Source organism: Penicilliopsis zonata (assembly GCF_001890105.1).
Source record: "Penicilliopsis zonata CBS 506.65 unplaced genomic scaffold ASPZOscaffold_3, whole genome shotgun sequence".
Taxonomy (NCBI): Eukaryota; Fungi; Ascomycota; class Eurotiomycetes; order Eurotiales; family Aspergillaceae; genus Penicilliopsis; species Penicilliopsis zonata.
The window spans coordinates 517,499-541,212 of NW_019208913.1; the positions used below are offsets into that span (position 1 = coordinate 517,499).

The 23,714-nt window shown below is 51.3% G+C and overlaps 9 protein-coding genes and 1 non-coding gene across 10 annotated transcripts in view; 4 read left to right on the forward strand and 6 right to left on the reverse strand.

Moving 5' to 3' along the window:
* The window catches only part of ASPZODRAFT_149919 (hypothetical protein), a gene marked incomplete at both ends in the record, with an annotated part of 1,279 nt that extends 819 nt beyond the window's left edge, over positions 1–460 (reverse strand). Inside the window, 2 exons of the mRNA XM_022725546.1 lie at positions 3–136; positions 201–460. Coding sequence (XP_022583456.1) covers positions 3–136; positions 201–460 — 394 coding nt within the window. The remainder of the gene's footprint in view (positions 1–2; positions 137–200) is intronic.
* Positions 461–1,169: 709 nt separating this feature from the next.
* Positions 1,170–3,089, reverse strand: ASPZODRAFT_129286 (hypothetical protein). The gene is made up of 6 exons (XM_022722232.1): positions 2,941–3,089; positions 2,824–2,886; positions 2,656–2,761; positions 2,139–2,600; positions 1,578–2,063; positions 1,170–1,523 (listed from the first exon to the last, which is right to left on the reverse strand). The coding sequence occupies exons 1-6, from the start codon at positions 2,957–2,959 to the stop codon at positions 1,349–1,351; spliced, it is 1,311 nt and encodes a 436-aa protein (XP_022583457.1). The 5' UTR covers positions 2,960–3,089; the 3' UTR covers positions 1,170–1,348.
* Positions 3,090–8,112: 5,023 nt separating this feature from the next.
* Positions 8,113–10,423, reverse strand: ASPZODRAFT_1360433 (hypothetical protein). Its single transcript, XM_022723965.1, has 6 exons — positions 9,963–10,423; positions 9,774–9,899; positions 9,630–9,714; positions 9,504–9,572; positions 8,800–9,432; positions 8,113–8,727 (listed from the first exon to the last, which is right to left on the reverse strand). The coding sequence occupies exons 1-6, from the start codon at positions 10,191–10,193 to the stop codon at positions 8,315–8,317; spliced, it is 1,557 nt and encodes a 518-aa protein (XP_022583458.1). The 5' UTR covers positions 10,194–10,423; the 3' UTR covers positions 8,113–8,314.
* Positions 10,424–10,654: 231 nt separating this feature from the next.
* On the reverse strand, positions 10,655–13,618 carry ASPZODRAFT_149923 (hypothetical protein; the record flags this gene model as incomplete). The annotated part of the gene is made up of 5 exons (XM_022725547.1): positions 10,655–12,494; positions 12,555–12,802; positions 12,868–13,363; positions 13,423–13,535; positions 13,601–13,618. The coding sequence occupies 5 exons, from the start codon at positions 13,616–13,618 to the stop codon at positions 10,655–10,657; spliced, it is 2,715 nt and encodes a 904-aa protein (XP_022583459.1).
* Positions 13,619–13,928: 310 nt separating this feature from the next.
* ASPZODRAFT_129290 (hypothetical protein) lies at positions 13,929–15,863 on the forward strand. The gene is made up of 7 exons (XM_022722233.1): positions 13,929–14,088; positions 14,158–14,171; positions 14,242–14,284; positions 14,344–14,506; positions 14,576–14,886; positions 14,948–15,456; positions 15,532–15,863. Exons 1-7 carry the CDS (start codon positions 14,041–14,043, stop codon positions 15,599–15,601), a joined length of 1,158 nt encoding a protein of 385 aa, XP_022583460.1. The 5' UTR covers positions 13,929–14,040; the 3' UTR covers positions 15,602–15,863.
* A 239-nt stretch (positions 15,864–16,102) lies between these two features.
* Positions 16,103–17,307, forward strand: ASPZODRAFT_111298 (hypothetical protein). Its single transcript, XM_022721015.1, has 3 exons — positions 16,103–16,250; positions 16,311–16,640; positions 16,707–17,307. Exons 1-3 carry the CDS (start codon positions 16,193–16,195, stop codon positions 17,294–17,296), a joined length of 978 nt encoding a protein of 325 aa, XP_022583461.1. The 5' UTR covers positions 16,103–16,192; the 3' UTR covers positions 17,297–17,307.
* A 400-nt stretch (positions 17,308–17,707) lies between these two features.
* Positions 17,708–18,775, forward strand: ASPZODRAFT_61126 (hypothetical protein; the record flags this gene model as incomplete). The annotated part of the gene is made up of 1 exon (XM_022728965.1): positions 17,708–18,775. One exon carries the CDS (start codon positions 17,708–17,710, stop codon positions 18,773–18,775), a length of 1,068 nt encoding a protein of 355 aa, XP_022583462.1.
* A 457-nt stretch (positions 18,776–19,232) lies between these two features.
* On the reverse strand, positions 19,233–20,775 carry ASPZODRAFT_139905 (hypothetical protein; the record flags this gene model as incomplete). Its single annotated transcript, XM_022724607.1, has 3 exons — positions 19,233–20,199; positions 20,253–20,644; positions 20,731–20,775. The coding sequence occupies 3 exons, from the start codon at positions 20,773–20,775 to the stop codon at positions 19,233–19,235; spliced, it is 1,404 nt and encodes a 467-aa protein (XP_022583463.1).
* Positions 20,776–23,249: 2,474 nt separating this feature from the next.
* On the forward strand, positions 23,250–23,339 carry ASPZODRAFT_t42. Its single transcript has one exon. It is a non-coding gene; the product is annotated as a tRNA-Asp (tRNA).
* A 168-nt stretch (positions 23,340–23,507) lies between these two features.
* ASPZODRAFT_164544 (hypothetical protein) overlaps positions 23,508–23,714 on the reverse strand; it is a gene marked incomplete at its 3' end in the record, with an annotated part of 2,013 nt that continues 1,806 nt past the window's right edge. The window contains exon 3 of the mRNA XM_022726677.1: positions 23,508–23,672. Coding sequence (XP_022583464.1) covers positions 23,508–23,672 — 165 coding nt within the window. The remainder of the gene's footprint in view (positions 23,673–23,714) is intronic.

A 23,714-nucleotide genomic window follows, 5' to 3' on the forward strand; every position in this document is an offset into this window, starting at 1 on the left:
ACAAGGCCAGCTCAGTCCATCAAAGTCAATCGGAGGGTTCATCGTATACGGGCTTGCCGGGCGGCTCACGGTTGCAGGTGGGGTCAACGGAGCACCTTCGTCTCTGGGATCACGGGGAGGGTCACTCAAAGTCGGCCTAGACGGTGATTTCTTTAGCAGGTGGGTAAGAGGACATCAGTCAGAGCAGAGACCCAGCATACCTGACAGCCACTGGGCTTCGAATGGCACCGGTCGAGCTGATATTGGCGTCCTCAGTCGAGTGATGGACTTGGGTTGCGGGGAGGTCGAACTCGGCGGGCCGGCGAGGATCGAAAGACGAACGAATGGAAGAATTGAGATTGTCCCGTTCGCGAGCATCGCGCACATTCGTCGAGAGGTGCAGAGGAGAGCCGCCATTCAGCAGGTGAGACGGGATGGCGGATTTGGGTTTGGGGCCCGGGGGAGAGGATCCAGAGCCCATGATGTGATCGTCAAGGAAAGGAGGGGGGAGGGGAGGAGGGGGAGAACGGGGAGTTGTAGATGAAGCAGAACAGAGAGATAGAACAGAAATGTAGACGTGTGCTGGGGTCTTCGAGCAACAGTCTAGCAAAGCATTAAGCAATCAGGAATTGTCGTCCCCAAATTGTTGTAGGTCGAGTCATCCATCACCAGTTTTTTTTCTTTCAAACGGCCACGGCCGGCGGGGGCGCTAGGATTGCCTATTCGGACCTTAGCTCGCCATTGCTCCTCTGCTGATCTGACTTCATCACTCAAAACAGCGGAAAGAGTCACCGCCTTTGGTTTTGCACCAATAAGAACCGATGCACGTGCTGGCCGCGGGGTTATTTGCTGGCAAATAGTGGAAGCTGCCACCGATAAAACTGCAGTGTGCTTGACATGCATATGCTGGTGCAGGCTTCAAGGGTTAAATCGTACCTAGGTAACCACTAAGTAGGTACTCCGTACCTGGTCTACCTATTAATTGCCTGAGGCTCACCTATTGATTGGCGATTAAAGCTCCAGCTTACTACCTAACAAAGTTACACTACAGAGTACTAGGTAATAATAATGAGGAGCTTGATAATTGGGAACCGACTATCAGGAAGCACTGATAAGAGATAACGACGTAGAAGAGTTGTTTAGGCAGACTTTAGAGAAATAATGTAAACTTCTATTAATTCAATTTACTTTTATGAACTTCAAGTAGATATATTTTTTGTAAAGTTGAAGAAAAAATCTCATACAATAGTACTGGAAATGATAGGTATAAGCTTAATCATTACTCCTTCGGATACAACTGTCAATGGACGATACAGTATGGGTTGTATGTAGCAGGACATTTTGGACTCTGGGTAGTGTATAATATTGATCATGGCTCCAGCTCTTCGGCAGGGACATCCTCCAAATCCTTGCCGACGATGGCATCCGCAACCTTCCACACCTGCAACAGGTTGTCTTCTGCGGCAGAGCAAAGAACCCAGGGATCATTGAGGTTCCAGTTGAAATCAGAGATCCTATTAGTATGACCACCATGCATGAAAAGGCTATTAATGGATTAGTATCACGGTGTAGTTATTCAGGGAATAGCGATTACTTACAGCTCTGGTGGGCCATCTTGGGCATCTTCTGGTGTTTGCTCTTCGCCTGCGCGGCTAAGATCCCAGAACATGATTTTCCGGTCATAGCTGGCACTAGCCAGCACAGCCTCTTCAAAGGGGTGCCATGAGATAGAGGTCACCGAGTCGGTGTGACATTCGAGGGTGTGCAGCCTCGTCTTCAGGTTTCGCAGATCCCACAAGCCAATGGATTTGTCTGCAGAGCCGGTGGCGAGAACCGTTTCGGCAGCCGGGTTAAAGGCAACGGCATTGATGGCGTCGCGGTGCTGGCCTTCAGCAGAGGCGGCAGCGCGAGTTGTACCCGCCTCACGGACATCAAGAATCTGGAGTGTGATATCATCGGAGACGGTGCCGATAAGAGAAGAGTGAAGTGGGTGGTACTGAACGTCATTCACAATGGAAGAATGATGGGTATATGTGCGAGTAGGCTTGAGAGCCTTGTTTCCTTTGGTGTAAGTGGTCAAGTCCCTGGAATAGACCATTGATAAGCATTGAATATCGCAGCAAATTTGAAATGGAAAATTGAAGACTAATGTGACCTACCAAAGGCGAACAGTCTTATCTTCACTGCCAGTAACGAGGTGGCCAGCGCTATGGGGGCTCCAGCTCAAACCGAAGCCTTCGCGTGTATGTCCCAGGAGCTCCATCTGGGGATTGACTGTGCCTGTCGGCAGGCTAGGGTGTTTTGAACGGTCCCAGATCATAACTCGACCATCCGTACACATAGTCGCAATGATATTGGGGTTCTGAGGCTGGTAGCGAGCCTTATTCACCTCCCCTTTATGATCGATCTTCTGGACAATGTTGAACTTGATCTCCATGGGCGCTTTCTTTGAGCTACCGCCATACCCCCCAATTTCACCCCGGTCCTCATCGTAATCGTCTGGGTTAGGGGCGGTCGGGTTCGGAAGCTGAACGTGCGCGATCTGCAGGTAGTTTTGTGCATCGCTTGAGGTGTGTGTCCCAATCAGTAGGCGATGAGTCGAATACGGTTTGTCGGGAACCCTAGGCGAAGGTAAGCTCCCTCCACAGATCACAATTCTGGGCATGTAGGACTCACTCCTGCTTATCAGGAAGCCATTGCGTTGTCAGAGTCGGCCATTCTAAAGCTGTGCTAAGAATCATGTCATAGAGAAATGGCGCATTCTTCTTCCATGTCTTGTATTCTGGACGAAAGTAAGCTTCATATACCATGGATGTAAGACGCTTAGATAGGAGGAGAAGGCACCTTCGTTAATAATCTTCTCCTGGGTGCGTTCCTCTTCTTGTTCTTCCTGCTCCTCAATGAATCCTGTAGTGGCCGAGGTCAGATGGGCTCCGCCGAGAAACACGATAGCTTGCGTACCATCATCATAATTCTCCATGGCGGCGGGTGAGAATTCAACTAATCTTTTTTGAGAGAGAACCCTTGTATAGGGTGAGTGGGTTAGGGGAGGGGGAAGGCAGGTTTTTGGAGCGTTTGTTCCCGAGGAGACAGCGGACGAGAGCTCTTTCTGAAGTCAAAAACGCGACTCGCTCACCTCACCAGAAGCGCGTTAATGGCTCTTTTGGAGCTAGTCTTATTACGGAAAAGTCACCTAATGTTATTGCCTCAGGTATCAAGGCATCAAGGCACCAAGGCATCGACTCCTCGGAAGAGAAGATTCGCCGCCCCCAGAATCGAGTTCGTGGCTGTCACTGTTGGATGATTCGAGTCACTCACAGGTCCGCACTTGGCGATTTCGTCGACGTTTGCTTCTTTTCTTGTTTTAGCAAGTTACTTTTGTTATACCTGGGTGTGATTAGTCCGTGGACTAGGCACTGTCAGTTCTTCTCTCAGGATAACCGTTCTCCGTATATAATACAGGCCCTCGGCGCACCTCCAAGCTGACTTGCCTGAAGTTTCGGAAACCGTGACGACATCGACGACGGCCAAGCGATCATCCGATTGCCCATCTTATTTTGCAAGCTTATTGAAGCCCCTTTTTTTCATTTCAATTCTACATATTCATCATGGGTGTTCCGAAATTCTTCCGCTGGCTCAGCGAGCGGTACCCCGCGATATCTTTGCTCATCGCGGAGAACCGGATACCAGAGTTCGACTGTCTATACCTCGACATGAATGGCATCATCCACAACTGCACGCATAAGGATAGCGACTCTCCCACGTTTCGCATGACCGAAGATCAAATGTTCATCGCCATCTTCAACTATATCGAACACTTGTATGGCAAAATCAAGCCTAAACAGCTGTTCTTCATGGCAGTGGATGGTGTTGCCCCACGCGCCAAGATGAACCAGCAACGTTCGCGAAGATTCAGGACAGCTCTGGATGCAGAAATGGCAAAGGAAAAGGCTATCAGCCAGGGGATTGAGATGCCGAAAGAGGATGCGTTCGACAGCAATTGCATTACCCCTGGCACAGAGTTTATGGCCAGGTTGACGCAACAACTCAAGTATTTCATCAGCAAGAAGATTTCAGAAGACAAAGACTGGCAGGGTGTGGATATCGTTCTTTCAGGCCATGAGGTCCCAGGAGAGGGTGAACACAAGATCATGGAGTATATTCGACATTCCAAGGCGCAGCCTAATTACGATCCAAACATTCGACATTGTCTCTATGGCCTTGACGCCGATTTGATTATGCTTGGGCTTCTCAGTCATGATCCTCATTTCTGCCTTCTTCGTGAAGAAGTGACGTTCGGCCGACAAGTATCCAAGAAGCCTAAGGAGCTTGAGCATCAAAACTTCTATCTCTTGCATCTATCCATGGTCCGGGAGTACTTGGAGCTGGAATTTCAGGAGCTCAAAGAGGATAGCGCTTTGGGCTTCGCATTTGATATGGAACGTGTGATTGATGATTTCATTCTCATGGCTTTCTTCGTTGGAAATGATTTCTTGCCAAATCTACCAAACCTCCATATCAATGAGGGAGCCTTGCATCTCATGTTTAAGATTTACAAAGAAGCTCTTTCGAAAATGGGAGGTTACATCAACGAGCAGGGAACCATTAACCTGCAACGTCTCGGAATACTCATTGAGGCTCTAAGTGACGTGGAATATCGTTTCTTCGAGGTCGAGTATTCAGACGCTGAATGGATTCGAGCTAAGAGAAACGGCGGAGCAGAGAATGGGTCCCAGGAGAAGCCCAAGGGGCTCACCATCACTCCCGAACAAAAGGATATCCTCAAAAGCGTCAAGAAATATGTTCTTAACCGACCCGAAAAGGCGGCTGAGCCCAAGCATCTTGACCTTCCACCCACATTACCAGCTCGTGATCGCAAATTCGTGGAACAACTTGCGGACGATCTCCGGCTACCGTGGACCACTGTTTCAGATGAAAATGCCGAGCGGTTCATCAGGCTTCAGTTGCCAGCTCAAGATGATGAAGACGATGATGGCGATGACGAAGAGGCTTCTATGGCTATTCGTCGTGTCATTAGACGGTATGAAAATGCCAAAGTTCAAGAGATATCTGCCGAGGAAGCAAAGGAAGCGGCAGAAAAAAAATATGAGAGAAAATTCCAAGAATGGAAGACCAGATACTACGAATCGAAATTTGGATGGGGGAATGATAACCAGGAAGAAATGAAGAAACTTACCGAAAATTACGTCCAAGGTCTGCAATGGGTCCTTTTCTACTATTATAGAGGGATTGCATCTTGGCCCTGGTTTTTCAAGTATCATTATGCTCCGATGATCTCTGGTCAGTGCTCCAAAGAAAAAAAAAAAAAAAAAAGCTCGCTCTTCCTCTTGTTGAAATACTGACATTGTCTATAGATGTGAACCTGGGTCTTGGGGCGGATATGAACTTTCAGCTTGGACAACCTTTTAGGCCGTATGATCAGCTTATGGGTGTCCTACCTGACCGAAGCAAGCAGATTGTGCCGCCCGCGTATCGTGATCTGATGACATCTCCCGACTCTCCTATCATTGATTTTTACCCCCGCGATTTTGAGCTTGACATGAATGGGAAGAAAATGGAATGGGAAGCAGTGGTGAAGATTCCATTTATCGATGAGAAGCGGCTTCTTAGCGCGATTGCAACCAAGGAGCATCTTCTCACCCCGGAAGAGAAAGCAAGAAATGACTTTGGGGTGTCGCTCAAATTCACGTATTCCCCAGAAATGGAATATATCTATCCTTCTTCCATGCCTGGAGTCTTCCCCGACATTCCCAAATGCCACTGCATTGAGAATGTCTTTGACTTGCCCACCATGGACGGGCTGGAGCCATACGTTGGCTTGATGGATGGTGTACAGCTTGGTGCATCAGCCCTTGCTGGCTTCCCTAGCCTTCGGACTCTTCCTCATGTAGGACAGCTCTCCTTCCATGGCGTTTGTGTTTTCCAACAAGAAAGTCGCAACGAAAGCATGGTCGTCACCCTGCTAGATCCCGCTAGTCGGTCAAGTACCGAGTTGGCAAAGCAGAAACTTGGAAAACGAGTGTATGTGGGATATCCATTTTTGCAAGAAGCTCTTGTGGTCCGTGTCTCGGATGAGCTTTTTGACTACATTCTTCCTGATGAGCAGCAACATCCCGTCTCGATTCCCCACACTCCCCAGCAGATCGAGCAATTCAGAAAGAAAGCCGACAAGATCGAAGGATTCTACAGCAGAAGACTTGGCACAGTCATTGGCCCTGTCGAAGCCATGGTTCATGTGCAGCAACTTAAAGGACTGATCAAGACTGATGAAGGTCATACTGTCAAGGATTTCGTCGAGATTCCAGGCCAAGAGACTGATTACGCTCTTCAACTGGTTGTTGATGAAGTCATCAATCCGGATCAGCGCTTCATTGAAAGGGAAGCTCTCCCGATTGAACAGGAATTCCCAGAGAACTCTAGAGCCTTCTTCCTGGGTGAGTTCAACTACGGAAGACCTGTGCATATTACGGGACATGAAGGCGGTAAAGTGGACGGGTTGATCGCCTCGGTCAAAGGACGAGACCCTGAATTTGGGAGAGAGCGGGCCCGAGAAGCCGAGAGGCTTTTCCCTTATATGCCCTCGTATGCGATTGCGCGTAACTTGCGCCTCAATCCGCTCGTCCTCGCCAAAATCACTTCTTCCTTCAGCGTTGATATCGAGGGACAGCGTGTTAATCTTGGGCTCAATTTGAAATTTGAGGCGAAAAAGCAGAAAGTCCTTGGTTACTCTCGCCGTGGAGAATCTGGTTGGGAATTCAGCCAGAAAGCAGTCAGTCTGATCGAGCAGTATATGATCAAATTCCCAGAGTTCATAGCAGGGATCCAGCGGAATCCTCAAGGCGACCGCTATCGCCCCACCGACTTTTATTCTGAAGATATCGCCGCCCTCAAGATAAAGGAAATCCGGGACTGGCTCAAGTCGATTGAAGCAAAGAGCTTTGAGCGTGTTCCGCTTGACGCTGAACAGCTTGACTCCGATCTCGTCAAATTGATCGAACAAGATGCCGATCTACTTGTCCAGTCTCAGCCCCCGATGCAAGCCAAGAAGATCAAGGGGGTGCCCCGAAGCGCTCTTCTCAAGCCTGCTGATGTTGAGCAGCGGTTGGGCAACCAGCACTTCTCACTTGGCGATCGTGTGGTCTACGCCCAAGACTCCGGCAAGGTTCCCATCGCCACCCGGGGCACGGTGGTAGGTCTTACACGGACTCCACTGATGCTCCTGCTGGATGTCGTCTTTGATGTCTCGTTCATGAGCGGCACCACTCTGGGTGATCGTTGTTCCCCGTTCAGAGGACAAACTGTCCCAGCTTCATCTGTGTTGAACATCACGCACCGTCAGTTGATTGCCAGTACCCGGGCTGCTGCAACTCAGCAACCGCAAAGCCAACATCTACCATTGACTGTTCAGGGGTACGGTGCCCCAGCTGGAGCCGGAGGTATCGGCCAGCTGAAGAACGCCCCCGTCCCTCCACCGCTGAGGGGCTCTTTCCGTGGTGCTGTGTCAGGGGACCAGCGCAAGAGCCGAGGCAACGGGCGTGGCAATGGACAGGTCAACCTGCCGTTCCGACCGCAGCAAGCCAACGGAAGCAGTCAACAGCCAAATACTAGCACTGCTCGCGGCGGGCGAGGCCGGGGTACTGCCAACGGCGGACGTGGCGGACGTGGTGGCCCCAACTACACCCGCGGCGGATATATTGCTGTCGAAAACAGTGACCCTCAGGACGGCGTGATCCAGAACAACCCGAACTTCAAGCCACGGATCTATACGGCTGTTCCACCTCCCCAAGGGCTGGGTGGTCGTGGAGGACGCGGTTCTCGCGGTTCTCGTGGCCGGGGTACCCACCGCGGTCGAGGAGCCGCCAGTGCCAGTGCCACTGCCTCTGCCCCTGCTCCTACAGAAGGCTAGTTGAAATTCGTCAAGGAGGAGATGGGGTTGTACTTATATCCGTTTACGGGCGTGGGATATGGGTCTGGTTACGGTTTCACTGATGTATACGCGGCCATGTGTTTCTTTTACGGTCGCTTGTCGATAGCTCAATACCTAAGCATCTATATCGATCTCAACATAGTGAAATGATACCAGTTCAGAATCAAGTTTACTCCTGAGAAAAGAGAAAACTTAGACCAGGAATACGACAGGAATAGTAGTACCAAGATCAAAATGGGTCATTATTGCCCTCACTAACTGAGAGAGAATCGACTATGTGCTCATTCCAGTCAACTGAATAAGTAACTATCAATCAAATAAGGTGCCCAAGACCTGGTCAGTGACGGGCCACTTCCAATCACGTCAAGTAGTCCAGCTCCTAGTTAGTTAATAGATACCGAGTCTTTTACGAAAGAGAAGCGTGACGTTCGCATCCGGGAAGATAGCTTCGCCCATGTAGACGTTATCAGGACGGTCTTCGCGATGGACCTCGTACCTGAAGTCGTATTCATAGATGATGCGGCCCAGAATCGCTTTCATGACGTACGCCGCGAAGTACCGGCCGGGGCAGGCATGCTGACCGATCCCAAAATGCAGGTTCGTTGGATTGACGTTCACAAGGCTGTTCCAGGGGCTCGGAGTGGTGAAACACCAGCGAAAACAGTTGAACGAGTCCGGGTGCGTGATGACTCCGGGGTCTCTGGAGATCGGCCCGGATGGGAAGCAAATCCGAGTACCCTTTGGAAGGACGACGCCATCGTACAAGACAATTGGTTCCTTGAGGATACGGTGGAAGGTCACTGGGAAGACAAGAAATAAGAATGTTAGGAAAAAAAAATCACAGCTCTGCTTGAGGGTTGTTTGGTACTTACACTCCATAGGAGGGCTAAGTCGGATAGACTCCTTGAGAAAACTGTCCAGGCGACGCTGAGAGACGATAGTGCCCTCTGTGATATCCTTCCAGCTGTTACGTCCCAACGAAGCACGAATCTCCCATCGCATAGGTGGCAGGAATTCCGGTAGCACGACCAGGTCGAGCAGGGCTTGGGTGATCGCAGAGCTGGTCGTCCACACAGTCGCCATGCCGACGATTGCCATAAAGTCGTGGGCGGTACGGGCCGCGTCAGTGTTCAGTTCGTAGTCCTCTGCGAAATCCATCAAATATTGCAGGAAGTCATCCGGTCGAGCGTACTGGGGGTCCCCAGACCTTTCATCAGCGCGGCGCTCATGAATCATAGGCACCAGGAGAGTATCGCGGATAAAGGCCAGCTGGTTACGGAGCCGACGGGTGCAAGGGAGTATGTTGGCAACGAGGGGCCGCAGGAACTCAGGAAAGAGACTGAGCACTTTGACTGCCTTGATGACGTTCTGGGCGTAGCTTGAGGCAGTGTCAATCCAGATCTCGTTCCGACAGGTATCATCCCCGATCATCACGCGAGAAGTCGCCCGGGTCACAATGCGTGTGATCACATCCATCGGCTTGACACGTACCCAACCGCCTATTTCTGCTGCTGTGTCAGTAATCATAAGGTAGGTATTGTCTCTTGCTTGGTGGTCTGATTCCATGTGAACTGACCGTCACTCGATGGGAACTCGACCTGAAAGGCATAATCCAACTCATCCATGAAGCGGGGGAAAAGTCTCCCTATCAACAGTCAGTACAAAGCAGAGCATCAAGGTCAGATACTAGAAAGTTACTTACCTAGGGCAGGATTCAGGCGTTTCTTAACCGTTTCTGCGGCCACGACGTGATTGGTCATGAAGACCATGTAGCTCGTGAGGATTTTCTATTTCGATTCATCAGTTCACCACCACCTTATTCCTTCTTGAAACCCAAGGAACATACCTCGAAAGAAGGACTTCTGGCGTCAAGCATATCCGCAGGCAAGTTTTTGAAGTCATCTACGTACTTCAGAGGCAGTACAATGAGATCTCCACCCCATCTCAGGAGACGAAAGGCGGAGTTCTTATTCTAGGTAGAGTGAGCAGATGTATCCCAGGTAGGTCACCTTCATCTCCAGGAGTGAGCTTTTACCTTTCGATACCCATAGTGGATAAGATAGGGCGCTCTGAAGAGATACAGCACGCGGTTGATCACATCGGGGAGGTAGTTAGAAGACCGAATCACTGGGATTTCCAAACGATTTCTAGAAGAAGGCCAAAAATTCCAATGAAGAAAGAGGAAAATGACCCCAACGAGTAACCAAAAGAGCACCGGACAGTCCGTGACAGCAAGGAGATCCTCCAGCTGCTCTTTAGATAGCATGGTGGGCTATCGAAAGCTCGCCTAGGAGCGACGACCGGGTTGACTTGGGATGCTCAGTGCTTTTGGTGCTTAGGATAGAGAAGAGGAAGAGGAGGGTGAAGAGAAAGAGATTGAGGAGAAGAAAGAAAGAAAAATTCTGCAATAAATATGTGTGATTCTCCATGAAGCTGTGCAGTCGATTGAGTTATGACTTTGTAGAGAAAAATATAGATATTCAACCACAAGGTGAATGATTGCCGTGAATAAATAAGACGAGAGTATATGAGACGGCTATGTTTCAAGCTGCCTAATGTCTGAATGCACATTTCATTAGTTAGACCTTTATGGGACTCCATAAAAACTTTTTGAACTTTTGCCTTTCCAGGTATATTGCAGTATAAAGAGAAAACAAAGAGACGCCGGGCGCAAATGCAACAGAAAGTAAGTCGCAATAGAATACAAAAAGAAAAGAAAATACAGCGTTACTCCAAACCCATCCACTCGTCTTCATTTGCCTCGTCTGCAGCGTCGGAAACGACCTCGTCAGTTGCGTTCTGGAGAGCAAGGTTGATTCCGGGCTCTTGTGCCGCTGCACCATTGATTCCCTTGCTAGGCATGATTGGCTTCGACAGGAGGTATTGCAGGGTATAACGATTTTCATCGGTGAGCTTCTTCAGGTTGGCATGGATGTCATCGATGGCACGCTGAACGGCACGGAGTTCTGGTGCCAAAGTGCCCGAATTGTCCTTGAAGTACCGACCATGAGCACTCAGAAGAGACTCGATCCATAGCAGGTTGAATTCCAAGTGGGGGGTCTCATCGGCTGCATGGGCAACAAACCGCAGGAAGCGAGGAAGATAAACGGTGGGAACCGATCGGACCACGTGAGGAATATCCCCTGCAGGGATAGCCTCGTACACGACACGGATCAGTCTGGCTTCGTTTAACCGGAAGGCCATGATGAGGGCCTTAAGGTATGATGCATCATCATCATCGGCAGTGCCTGACGTAGATGCCTTCTTGGCGGCCTCCAGGGTAGCGAGGATATTCGATGTAGTGATGTCGATATCGAGGTCAAATGGATCGAAGACAATCTCCGTATCCAAGCTATAGACCAGCAATCCCTCCGTGGAAGCGGCGCAGAATGCACGGCCCGTGGGAGAGAAGGCGACCGAAGTGACGCGGACCTCAGGCCGAGTGGTACGGGCGCCTGCATCACCGCGCTTGGCACCGGGGAGGGTACGGTCAATCCGATCCTCAATGTCGGAAGCTTCACCGGTTTCGTCAATCATTCCGCGAGGGCCGGCTTCCGTCATGTCTTTGCTGTTCAAGACCTCCTGGGTGCCGTCGAGCGAAGTATTGACAGACACGGTATACTTCTTGACCAATGAGCCGCTCCCGACATCATACAGGCAAATGAACTTGCTGTTACCACCGGCAAGCAGGCAGCTCCCATCAGCGCTGTATGTGATGCGATTGAAGGATTTGGTGCCTGCCGCATTGGCGGCGGTACGACGATCAGAGATCTTGCGCCCTCCCGAAACGTCACGGCGTCCATCGATGTTTGCCTCCTGGACAGCGTCGGAAACAGACCAGAAGGACAGTTGACCGTCCAGTGTGGAGGCAGCAATCTGTTTTCCATCTGGCCGGAAGGCTACACTGAGAACATCGGATAGTAACTGCAGCGGCTCACTCGTCTGAGACCGTCCAAAGATGCTCCAAATTCTCACCGTACGATCCCAGCTTCCGCTCACCAGGTGGTCCCCGTCAGAAGCGAATGCAAGTGATGAGACCGGGCCTTCGTGGCCTGTCAAGAGGTCAAGCAATTGACCAGTTTGAACAGACCAGACATGGATGTCGAACGAGTCCGGAGACCCGGCACAAACCACCTCGCCGCTAGGGTCCACTGCAAGGGATGAGAATGATAGGCGAGACGGCGCGGTAAATGTACGGAAGTTTCGATAGCGGATCAGATCCCAAGCTCTCACAGACCCGTCCAGGGAGGCAGTAAACAGGACGTTTCCCTTCTTTGAGAATTCACACGCAGTGACACCGCTTGTATGCTCAGTAAAAGTCACAATGCAAAAGCCGGATTTGACATCCCAGACTTTGACTTTGCCATCATCTGAAGTAGTAATAATCTTCTGGCCATCTGGTGAGTAGACCAGTGAATTCAGCGAGTCAAGGTGGCCCTGTTGCTTTAATATATACGATTCCGACTGCCACTCCCAGACGAGCAGCTGGCCGTGTTTCGACGACCCAAAAGCCAGCCATTCCCCGGAAGTGTTAATGGTCACGAAGTCGATGTTGCTCTGAGACATGCTGCAGGCCTGTCAGCCTCGCTCAATTGAAAAAGGATCTAAGGTTGTGGGGGTACAATACCTAAGAAGATGGATCATGTTGAAATCCGGAAGATCGTATAAGCCAAACAGTCCGTTGGAGAAACCGACAACTAGGAGGTTTGTTTTCGCGTGGAAAGCAGCACAGTTGACTCGGGCATCATTCTGCATGAAGAAGTCCTTCTTTACAATTCTCCACCGGGCATCTGCGATCTCCTCCATAGTGTCCGGGTCGGTTTTGGCAACGTACTCCCACCTAAATAGCGCCCCATCCTGGCTAATGGTGTAAATCTAGAGAGTGGCATTAGGATACACGCGTTGTGCATTTAGACGGCGAAAGACTTGGGGGTACCTACCGATTCTTGATCTGCCGAGAAAAACGCTGCCTTCACGCCTTGTCTGTGGCCTGCGAGCGTCGTCGGTTCAAATCCTTCTTCCGGGTCCACGCTCCATACCCTTGCCGTCAAGTCCTTGGAGGAGGTGAGGATGAAGCGCGAGTCGCTAGACCACTCGATATTCTGAATGACGTCGAAATGCGCCGCGAGATCGCGGTGGAGCACAAACGGCGCGAATTCCACCTCACCATTGCTATCGGTTCCGGGGACCGACGGCGTCTGCCATATCTGTAGCCGGCGTCCGACGCCCACGGCAAAATGGCGGCCTGACGGAGAGAACTTCAGGGCAGTAACAGGCGATTTGAAGGAAAAATGATAGATGGCCAGTCTGCGGTGGAAGATCGAAAGAATAGCGCGGCCATTCTGGTCAACGGTGAGCAACAGATTGCCTTTGGGCGACAGATCTAGCCGGTCGATATTTGTTCGGTGGGCGAACGGCAGCGTATAGGTTGTGTTTCTAAGCCCCAAATCAGCATCCCTGTCCCAATGCTGGTCGCGGGGACACAAGACACCTACTGGACCAGGTCAAATACGGTCACCCGGTTGCCGACAGGAGACAACAAGCTGTTGCCATCGGGGGTGAAGAGCAGATTCCCTTTGCGGTAGACCGTCCCCAGCAGGTTCGAGAACTGGCGATGGAGCGATTCCAGTCAGCACAAGCCCACACAAAGCACATCACAGCCTCCCGACGCACCTTAAAATCGGTCTTCATCGTCGCTGGAGCTGCAGAATCCACCAGCAAGCGCCGTGCCACGAAAATTTCCTGTTCATAGAACGAAATAAAATCGTCCCGCGATAAGAAGATAATCCGAGGCCGAGCTCTGTGAGAGGGTGACTAACCCCATCGGGACTAGGGCGGTCCGGGGCCTGTTGATTCGCTTGTTCTCCACCGGCGTTCAGGGGCAGCCAAAAGAGGGCCCGGCAGAGGAAGCAGCAGCTCTGGCTTCAGTCTTCAGTCTTCAGCCTTCAGTCTTCAGTGCTGCACTTCTCCTGCTGTTGTTGTTGTCTCCGTCTGCCACCTACTCTCGGTCCGCGTCTTTCTTTTGCCTGCCATCCTAGCGATCTCGGGCCTCTCACGCCTTCGTTTCGTTCGTTGAATTCCAGGTGTCCTTGACAGATACCCCCTTGCCCATCATGGCCCCTGCCACGTCCGAGACTGCCTCCCCCATTGGCATTGCCAACGTAAGGAGCTCTTGCTGTTATGTCGCTGTTGAATGGAGTGGTGTTTGCTGACAGTCGTCTTGATTCTAGTTGCCCAACCAGCGGTGCGTAACGACGGCGAAAGCTTTCTATAGTCTGTCCCTCCAGGAGGTTCTAATATGAGATACGATGCAGTCACAAAATCGTTGCCAAGCGGGGCGCGGCTTTTACGATTATGGTGAGTATTTCCATCGTGGAAGAGAGAGACGAGAAAAATCACATGGCTGACGGTCGCAGGTTGCTGGCGAGTCCGGTTTGGGAAAGACTACCTTCATCAACACCCTTTTCTCGACCACCATCAAAAACTACGCCGATCACAAGCGCCGCCACCAGAAGCAGGTGGACCGCACCGTCGAAATTGAGATCACCAAGGCCGAGCTGGAGGAGAAGTTTTTCAAAGGTGCCTACTTGCTGCCATAACGCTTGTTTCCTGCGCACATAACACTAATGCGAAAGTTGTCCTGAATAGTCCGCCTAACCGTCATCGATACTCCCGGCTTTGGAGATTACGTCAACAACCGCGACTCCTGGCAGCCGATCATTGAGTTCCTGGACGACCAGCATGAGTCCTACATGTTGCAGGAGCAGCAGCCTCGCCGGACGGAGAAGATCGACATGCGTGTTCACGCCTGTCTCTACTTCATCAGACCCACCGGACACACCCTGAAGCCTCTCGATATTGAGGTCATGAAGCGTCTCAGTTCCCGTGTCAACCTGATCCCCGTCGTCGCAAAGGCAGATACCCTCAGCCCGGCTGATTTGGCCCGTTTCAAGCAGAAAGTGAGAGAGCCATTCATTACATGGTATTGCTGCGATGATGTACTTATTCTTTCTCGATTAGGTTCGTGCCGTAATTGAAGCCCAGGGCATCAAGATCTACACTCCGCCAGTGGAGGAGGACGACGAACATGCCGCCGCACATGCCCGCAGCTTGATGGCCGCCATGCCCTTTGCCGTGATTGGATCCGAGAAGGACGTCAAGACCAACGACGGCCGTGTCGTCAAGGGTCGCCAGTATATTTGGGGTGTTGCCGAAGTCGAAAACGAGGACCACTGCGACTTCAAGAAGCTCCGGTCCATCCTTATTCGTACCCACATGCTGGATCTCATCCACACCACTGAGGAGCAACACTACGAAGCCTACCGTGCCCAACAGATGGAGACCCGCAAGTTCGGCGAAGCCCGACCACGCAAGCTCGACAACCCTAAGTTCAAGGAGGAGGAGGAATCTCTCCGCAAGCGCTTCACAGAACAGGTCAAGGTCGAGGAGCAGCGATTCCGCCAATGGGAACAGAAGCTCATCTCCGAGAGAGACCGACTCAACAAAGATCTGGAGGCCACCCATGCCGCGTATGTTCCACTGCCCCCGTCTTCCCCCCCTTTTGTGAACAAGGTAGAAATCAAATGCTAACCAAGCCCCTACAGTATCAAATCTCTCGAAGGAGAGATCGAACAGCTGCAAGGCTCAACGACCCGGAGCCATGGTCGTCGCTAAACGGCTTGCAACCCGTGGCATTCATGTTGGACGGCGTGCTGAAAAAGAGAGTAGACCCCAATGGATGCCTCCGACCTCTTGTTTATCTTTGACTACCCCCATTTTTTCTCGGCTTTTTGTGTGCGCTTTCGAAGGACACATCTCATAGCTAATGGGCATTCGTGCCCGGATCCTTCGCGCTGGTCTCTTTTTTTTCATCTTCTTGTTCCCCGCTGGTTGCTAGCGATGATTTGCTTACATCCTTGATAATAACCCACTCCGTAGCGTATCGATACACGTTTAATCTGGTGACTGTTTTCCTCTGAACATCCAAGTCGTAGAGAAAAGTACTAACTAGAGTTTAAATCAACCGTTCTTCACTTGTCAACTACCGATTATTAAGTAGTTACTGGGTAGTTACTTGATTAAGTGCCGACTAGAGATACTCCACTGGTGGAGCTTGTGTTTTCTAACCTTCGGGCGGAGGAAGCATGGACCGAGAGCTTCTTCGTAGCTTGTAACGAACGACAAAACTCCCACCACGCTCCAGAGCCCGCTCAACATCTTTATTTCAAGTTCCATCCATTCTTCCCGAGAGAAAATCTGCATCCAATGTCCAGAAAAGCAGGGTTTCCCACCAGACTGGTTCATACCCTCAAAACCCATCATGGTACTCTTTGACTCAAGCCTTATCTCTCTCTTCGTCTTGACACAGCTGACCATTGTTTAGGCCCCGTAAACACAGTCGCCTTCTCCAGTCACCCAGGCACATACTTGCTGACAGGCTCTTCAGACCGGTCCATCCACCTGTCGCGAGCGGTCCCTACGACCAATGTGTCGGAAACCACGCAACCGATCCAGAGATACGAGGCACATGGATACTCGGTGCTAGATGTGGCCGTGGCGGCGGATAATGCGCGTTTCGCTAGTGTGGGAGGTGATCGATTAGTCTTTCTCTGGGACGTTGAGCAGGGTGGCACGATACGGCGATGGGGAGGACACAATGCGAGAGTCGAAGCTGTCCAGTTTGCCGGAGAGGGAGACTCAATAGTCGTGTCTGGTAAGTCTTCTAAAAATTCCAAGATTCGAAATGAAACGACAAAGTTCCAATGTTGATACTGTGTAGGTAGTGCAGACACTACGATCAACCTCTGGGACACCCGCTCCAACGCGCACAAGCCCATCCAAACCCTCAATGAAGCGAGGGACACCGTCTCCTCCCTACACGTCCACATGTCGACGTACTCGGTCGCCAGTGGCAGCTACGACGGGCGAGCGCGCATCTACGACATTCGCATGGGCCGCACCACCGTCGATGTCCTAGCGCACCCCGTAACCAGTGTGCGTTGCTCGGCCGACGGCAACGCGCTCCTCGCCTCCACGCTGGACGGACGGATCCGCATGCTCGACCGAGTGGATGGGAAGCTTCTCAAGGCCTTTGGAGGCGATGGGAGTCCGTATCAAAATAGCGAGCTGAGGATTCGGTCTGTGTTTGCCGAGGGTGACTCGGTGGTCCTCAGCGGTAGCGAATCCCTGTCGTCCAATGCTCACGCCAGTGTCTTTGCGTGGGACGTCTTAAGCGGCGAGATCATCGCTTCAGTAGATGCCGGTCTCGGAGTTAAGGTCGTCAGTTGCATCGCTTGGAACCAGAGTGGGAAATGCTGGGCGGGAGGGTGTTCTGATGGTACAATTGCCCCCCCCCTCCCCCCACACTAGATATACACGGCCAATATACTAACATCATCACAGGGACCGTCAAGCTATACAATTGAGGGGCCATTCCCGGCTGCTCCGTCATCATTCGTGTACCAGGTCCCTGGAAGCATCCAAACTCATCTCGGCAACAGCGCGGACCAGGATTTCTTTTGGGGAGACCAACGGCAGATCCCCGCCCGACAACGTGCTCGCATTATCGCAGAAAGGGCCTCAGACGATTCCTTCAGGATTCGACTTCTACCGAAAAAATCAGGATATTTCCATGAATCGCCTCGGATGCAAAATAATGTATATAAATTCTTGTCTTCACTGGGATTGACCGCCAGTTGTCCAGACTGCTGCGCGCTTCCGCAACAAGAACCTTGCTCATCTTGACTTGCAAAAGGGAAGCAGACTATCAAATAGCCCAAGATGCAGTTTTCTCGTCTTGTCTCGGCCGCTGCTTTTTTGGCATTGAGTGCGGCCACGAACATAACCATTGCGCAGCCAGGCGTGCCGTTCGTGGTGAACGACACACTACCTCCGTCGTTCGCCTTCACAGATGGGGCTTCGATCGTTGACTTGTTCCTGAATGTGGACTCGTCGACGACTTGGAACCTGATCTCCAAAACCCATCTCCAGGGTGACACGGGCGAGCCTGAGGGCATGGTCCGCGTGGGCGATGACCGGATCTTCGTTTCCTCGGGACAATATACGGTCGCGACGGAGAAGTACAACCGCACCATCAACGGCACCGACAGAACGGCTGGCGCTGGGTATGCCCACATGCTGGTCTACGATGGCCAGGGGGGTCTGATCGCCAACGCGACGCTCACCAGGCCAGGCGACATCGAGTATCATGCCGGCGGAATTGACTACGACGGCCGCTACATCTGGATCCCCCTGGCACAGTACCGGCCCAACTCCACGGCGACGATTGTTCGCCTCGACCCGCTCACCCTGGAGGTGCAGCGCCTGTTCGCAGTCGACGACCACAACGGTGGCGTCGTCCACGACACCATCGCCGACACCCTGGTGACCCTCAACTGGAACGCCCGCAACGCCACCACATGGTCGTTCAAGGACTACCCGAGCAGCTTTGCGCCCCTGCCGCTCTTCACGCCGCCGGAGATCGACCTGCAGAACCCGTCCTTCTTCGTCGATTACCAGGACTGCAAGTTCATCGGCCACCATGTCCTCCCCTCCCAGCTCGCCCTGGCCCGTAATAATCCCTACGGCGGCCAGCTCCGTCCGCTCATGTTCTGCAGCGGTGTTGCTACCATCACCTCCGGCGACTCCTCGTACCCGCTCGGCGGCCTCGCCCTCGTCGATCTCGAGACCGCCACCCCGCTGTGGGAAGTCCCGATCGGCATACTCAGTGACCTGGGTGTCTCCATTGCGGAAAACCCCGTTGATGTCTCGGTCGTGGATGGCAAGTTAAGAGTGTACTTCATTCCTGACCAGCATAACTCGACGCTCTACGTTTATGAGGCTAATTAAAGATACTTTTCACGCCGTCTCATGCCATGGTTATCTACCACTTAACAAACCAAAATGCATTGTTCTTTTTTTTTCTTTTCGGAAAAACATAAGGAGCAGTCTCAGAATTGTACATAATCAGTGTCCTGTTGTCCATCTGATGTCTTGCCATCCTGAAACTTGAGAATCATAACGAAAATAGATGCAATAACAGAGCTTTTAAATGCCTCAGTCCGTAAATCATGGGTCAAAACAAATCCTCCTTTAACAAAAAGAAAAAGCAAAGAAACAACAAGAATATAGCCCAGACAATAAAACAACTTTTAGGTGTACTTGCAGTGGCCACTCGTAATCATCGTGGCGTATATAGAGATGAAAGATAGGAGGATGATATATGGATGGAAATATCCTTGTTGTGAGGAAGGTATTCAAAAAGGCGGCTTTCTTTTTGTTTTTTGGTGAGTCGCTGTTCAGGAAGCTAAGCCGCTTCATCGACCACCTCCAGCCCATGGCTCTCAGGCTCGTGGCTTTCTGCATCCAAGGCGTCCACGGCCCGATGTAGCTCGCGCTCGCCAACGATGACCGTTCCGCCTCGAGCGGTGCTGAGGAAGCTGACCTCCACGGCGTCCAGGAAGGGGTCGATCTCCGGTTGTAGATGGTGCGAGGGAGCGAGAGAGTGGCCGTTGGTCAGTTTGCGCTCGCCTGTGGGATTAGATCCCGCAGTTGCGCTGTGTGAGAGCAGGTGCGGTTTGCCGTTGCCGTTGGGCAGTGTGGGCAGGTCAGGCTCGTCGATGTTTCGGGAGTGCGTGGCGGCTGCTAGACGGCTGGCTACTCCGCAGATAATGCCGGTTGCTTCAACTGGTAAGTCCCGCAAATCCAGCATAATCGGCACGAGTATGTCCTCTTTAGAGCCGAGCAGGAGACTAGTATCGTCATCCGAGCCAGAACCGGGCCCGAGGTCATCCACGAAGCGCGGGAGAAGCCGTTGCTCTAGCAAAAGGGAGGCTGCCGGATCTGCAGCTGTCAGTGTGAGGGAAAGGAAGCGCGGTTGATCCACAAGCAATGTTGTGGTGAGGGCCCGGCGAAGAATGGAGAGTGAGCTGGAATCGTGGGAGTATCGATGATGAGCCGCACATTGAACTAAGCGGAGCGATGGATCAACTGATGGAACAATCTGGTGTTTGCGTAGAGAGGCAAAGGTCCGAGCCTGCAGCTCCGCCAACGACGATGGTGGAGGAGTCCTGGGAGGAGAGGTTGGGCTGGTCAGAGACCGCGGTGAATGTGGAGTAATATTGTTGAATTGTAGCTGGGCGTTGTTGATGAAAGCATCCGTCGAGGTTTCGAATTGGAAGCCGTGGTTTTCGAGGGTAGTAATAACTTGCGTTTTGGCACGCAGTGGAACCACAATGTAGTCGGAAAAGTATGTCGAAATAAAGAAGATGGATCTAGGAAATCAGTCAGCTGCGTGATTCTCGCGTCTTATTACTGATTATCATACATTCCCGCCATGGCCAGCGGACTGGTCAGCTCGAGCACGCGCTGACTTGCGTCAAGGCCTTCACCATACACCTGCATAGCGATGAAGTCTTCTCGGCTGATCGAGACTTGGGTCTTGGACGACGGGTTGGTCTGACAAAACTTGTCGACCAACGGCTGGAAGTACAAGTCTGCCAGCTTTCTGGAACACATAACGGAGCATTCCACCGGTGTGACGGAGAGATTCAGAAAAGCTGGCGGAACGTCTCCAAGAAAGTCTCCCTCCTCCTCCTCCTTGTCGTCGGCATTATGGCGATCAATGGGAGGCACCTCGTGGAAGAGCAGCTGCAACAACGGACTGACAAAAAATGGATATATATCCAGCGGAATATGCACGAGAGCCAGTCGTTCCTCCTAGACAGACAGTCAGTCAGCACCGTCATGCATTAATTTTCGCTGGACCACACAGCCACGTCGGGCTTCTGAGAGGGCCTGCTTACCATGAACTGGACCTGGGCAGATATCAGGGTCAATGATTGGTCCATACTGGCCTCGTACGAGGTGTCCAACACCTCTTGATGAATATAGATATAATGCGATTCGGTTTTTCAACTACCTACTCCAACAGCACATCCCAGGGGCAAGGCAGACAGACAACAAGGCGAGTTAAGGCAGCAGCACTCTAGGATGGAAACCGGCGGTATGGTATATAATCTTTGTTTTTCAGGGCGCGAATATTCTGTAGTCTGACAGACATTGTTTCACAACCTATTCCTTACACCATTTTCTGAGAGAATGAGATGATGGTGCAGTGTTGGCTTCAGCACAAGAAACCCATGGCGTCAGCTGAGTTTCGGAGCACGTGTGGCGATTGTCGGAATAGAGAAGCTAGTTGAGGAGAGATCAGGCAACACTTGGTATTCTCTAGGCCTCCTTCTCTCTCTGATGATAAATAGTAGGGATAGGTCAATGGGAATGTTGTCGTCAAGGAGTGTCAAAGCGTGGTGGAACAAAGGAAGAAGAGTAGGCTAGGAGGAAGAAGAAGGAGAAAGGCGGCTTTCCTGTTCTGGACAAAACAGCAGGTTTTCTTTGTTCTTCTTTGTCTTTCTCCCTTCCCAGCAACCTCAGCAGACCGTCCGATTTGACCACGTCGACCAGCGAGTCTTTCTGCGCGGGAATTTTTCACTCCCCAGGTGAGTCAGTCGTTCGCTGTTGCTGGCACGAGCGGTTCCTCAGTCTTTATCTTGGGCGTTCTCCACCAGGTGCTTATCTATCGCCTTTCTCAAAGGCCAAGGAAGCCAGCGAGTAGATTCTAGACAACCCATGGTTACGATCAAGTCTGAGCCGCGCCACCGCGCTAGGCGCCCCTACCGACAGGACCAGGGACGTGTTCGTCCCCAGAAAGATGCGTCCTATCAGCACGGTGAAAGGAGGGGAGGGGGAAGCATTACCGAAATACACACTGCGTCGGCTCCCCGCACTCTGGAGCCAGGCACACGCCCCAATGCAGTATCCAGAGTTTCAAATCATTGGCCAGGTAAGTTGGTATGATATGGCTTGATTTTCTCGGTCTGTACTGATGGCCAGAATCTCGCTGCGCAGGTGGCCATGTCCGAAGTGAACCCCGTGGCAAAATCTCTGTCTCCCCGGTTGCGAGACGTGAACGGTGGCCGGCCTGCGCATCCGGCTCTCGTTTGTGTCAGACTGTCAGATGATGAGAACCAAGGGTTCAATCATAATCTCTCGATCCTCGTTGCCAATCCATCCAGAGGCGCTTTGGGCACCTGCAGCAGAGTCCCTGTGTATAACAGTCGGTATTATGGATGGATACCAGCTAGCTAAATGTGGACATGCATTACTTTACTCCGTAAGTACTACAAACTGGCTTCTTTCTTTTTTTTTTTCCCCCTCCCCCTCGTAGTTTATTCCCTGTCCGAGCGCACACCTCCACTGGACTCGGGAGATCGACCGAGTCACCCCTGTTCTTGGCCACTGTACTGCGTCTTATCACAGACTCCTGAATTGTTGCTGATGATGCGCAGAGAATGATGGTACAGAGAAAATAATGTCTCCTGCCGGCGCAGACTCATCTTCTGGCCGGCTATGCCGGTGAGTGTCCCACTTTGAGCCATAATTTTTCCTAGTCTTGACTACGCGGCAGTGCCATCAAGCTCCAAGGGCCAAATGATCGACCCACTTGAGATAAGAGCATGGTAGCTAAATGTATGGTAGTGAGGTGAAAGGAAAACATAACCGGAACAGATAGGAGAAGCGACTGTGCAAGGCTAAAAATTCGTACTCGGGACTCGCTCAACACATGCCGTAGTTTTTACTAGGTAGGCTTCGTCCATCTCTTTGCGATCAATTGAATAGATGCTTGGTTCGCATCATGGATTTGCCTATCTACTACCTAGAGGGTGTATCCTTCCTTCAATCGCAGCCAAGGGTTCTATCTAGGTTAATCTATTCTCATGTACCATCTTTTTACGTGGTCCCTATTCACCCAATAGTGACCACCACCCATAGGACTCTCTGTATGAGGTAACTACTGAACTACTAGCTACCTAGCTAGTATCAATGTACTTACTACCTATGCGACACCACCCTCATACTGCAACAATTACAACACTCCATCACAAGACTGCAAAGGCAGCATCAAATAAAAAACAGAATAGGAGTGGAGGTACGACGTCTTACCCACGTACTCGTACGTCATTGCTCCCCAAGGTTCACCTGTAGTACTCTGTACAAACATCCCATCAACCAGTACGATGGCAAGCTCACATTCCAGTTTCAGAGCCCCCCAAGGGTCTCTTCCTTTTTTTTGCTATATTTGCTTATTCGGAGCTTGCCCCGCATTCCTCCGTTTCAAAGGCACGGGAAAACGGAGGACAAAAGTGTTCCGTACAACTGTGGGAAAAAAAAAAGAAAAGAAAAGATGTAGTACAATCAATTGTTTTACCCCATCACGGCTTGTTTTAGGCTCATGTAACCAAATTCTGCAGCAAATAATATCTACTCCTCGATGGTCTAACGGTCATGATTTCCGCTTGTCATCTCTTCTTGAGAACAAGCGCGGGAGACCTGGGTTCGACTCCCAGTCGGGGAGCTTATCTTTTTCTTTTTTCTCTATTTTTATTTTTATATAGAGCCATTCTTGTAGCTAGCATTGGTCTTTCTTTTTAAATCTGAGTTGTAGTTACTTTATGCCACATTAGGTAGGTGATCACTGCATGATAGATTACAATAGAGTGTATTCAACTATAGAGGTAGCCATCTACTCCTCCTCCACTCTTGCCCGCTTCGACCCTCGTTCCTCACGCTCTACTTCCTGAATCCCATACCGTTTCTGGCCGGATCCGCCAGTCACGTCGGCGATCATACTGTCAATACCAAAGGGGTCGGCGGTGTCTTTTTCGAATTGAACTGGGCCGTCACGTTCCTGGAAACCTTAGTTAGCTTTCTTCATATAGACAAAGGGGAT

Bases quoted from the DNA above. Each gene is read 5' to 3' on its own strand.
- ASPZODRAFT_111298 (XM_022721015.1), top strand. From the start codon at position 16,193: ATGTCCAGAAAAGCAGGGTTTCCCACCAGACTGGTTCATACCCTCAAA. The intron at 16,251-16,310 runs GTACTCTTTGAC...ACCATTGTTTAG, and splicing joins TACCCTCAAAACCCATCATG to GCCCCGTAAACACAGTCGCC. The intron at 16,641-16,706 runs GTAAGTCTTCTA...GATACTGTGTAG, and splicing joins AGACTCAATAGTCGTGTCTG to GTAGTGCAGACACTACGATC.
- ASPZODRAFT_129290 (XM_022722233.1), top strand. From the start codon at position 14,041: ATGGCCCCTGCCACGTCCGAGACTGCCTCCCCCATTGGCATTGCCAAC. The intron at 14,507-14,575 runs GTGCCTACTTGC...TGTCCTGAATAG, and splicing joins GGAGGAGAAGTTTTTCAAAG to TCCGCCTAACCGTCATCGAT. The intron at 14,887-14,947 runs GTGAGAGAGCCA...TTTCTCGATTAG, and splicing joins TGGCCCGTTTCAAGCAGAAA to GTTCGTGCCGTAATTGAAGC.
- ASPZODRAFT_1360433 (XM_022723965.1), bottom strand. From the start codon at position 10,193: ATGCTATCTAAAGAGCAGCTGGAGGATCTCCTTGCTGTCACGGACTGT. The intron at 9,573-9,629 runs GTAAGTAACTTT...GACTGTTGATAG, and splicing joins ACGCCTGAATCCTGCCCTAG to GGAGACTTTTCCCCCGCTTC. The intron at 8,728-8,799 runs GTAAGTACCAAA...TTGTCTTCCCAG, and splicing joins ACTTAGCCCTCCTATGGAGT to TGACCTTCCACCGTATCCTC.
- ASPZODRAFT_129286 (XM_022722232.1), bottom strand. The intron at 2,601-2,655 runs GTGAGTCCTACA...ACCTTCGCCTAG, and splicing joins TGGCTTCCTGATAAGCAGGA to GGTTCCCGACAAACCGTATT. The intron at 2,064-2,138 runs GTAGGTCACATT...GGTCTATTCCAG, and splicing joins GATAAGACTGTTCGCCTTTG to GGACTTGACCACTTACACCA.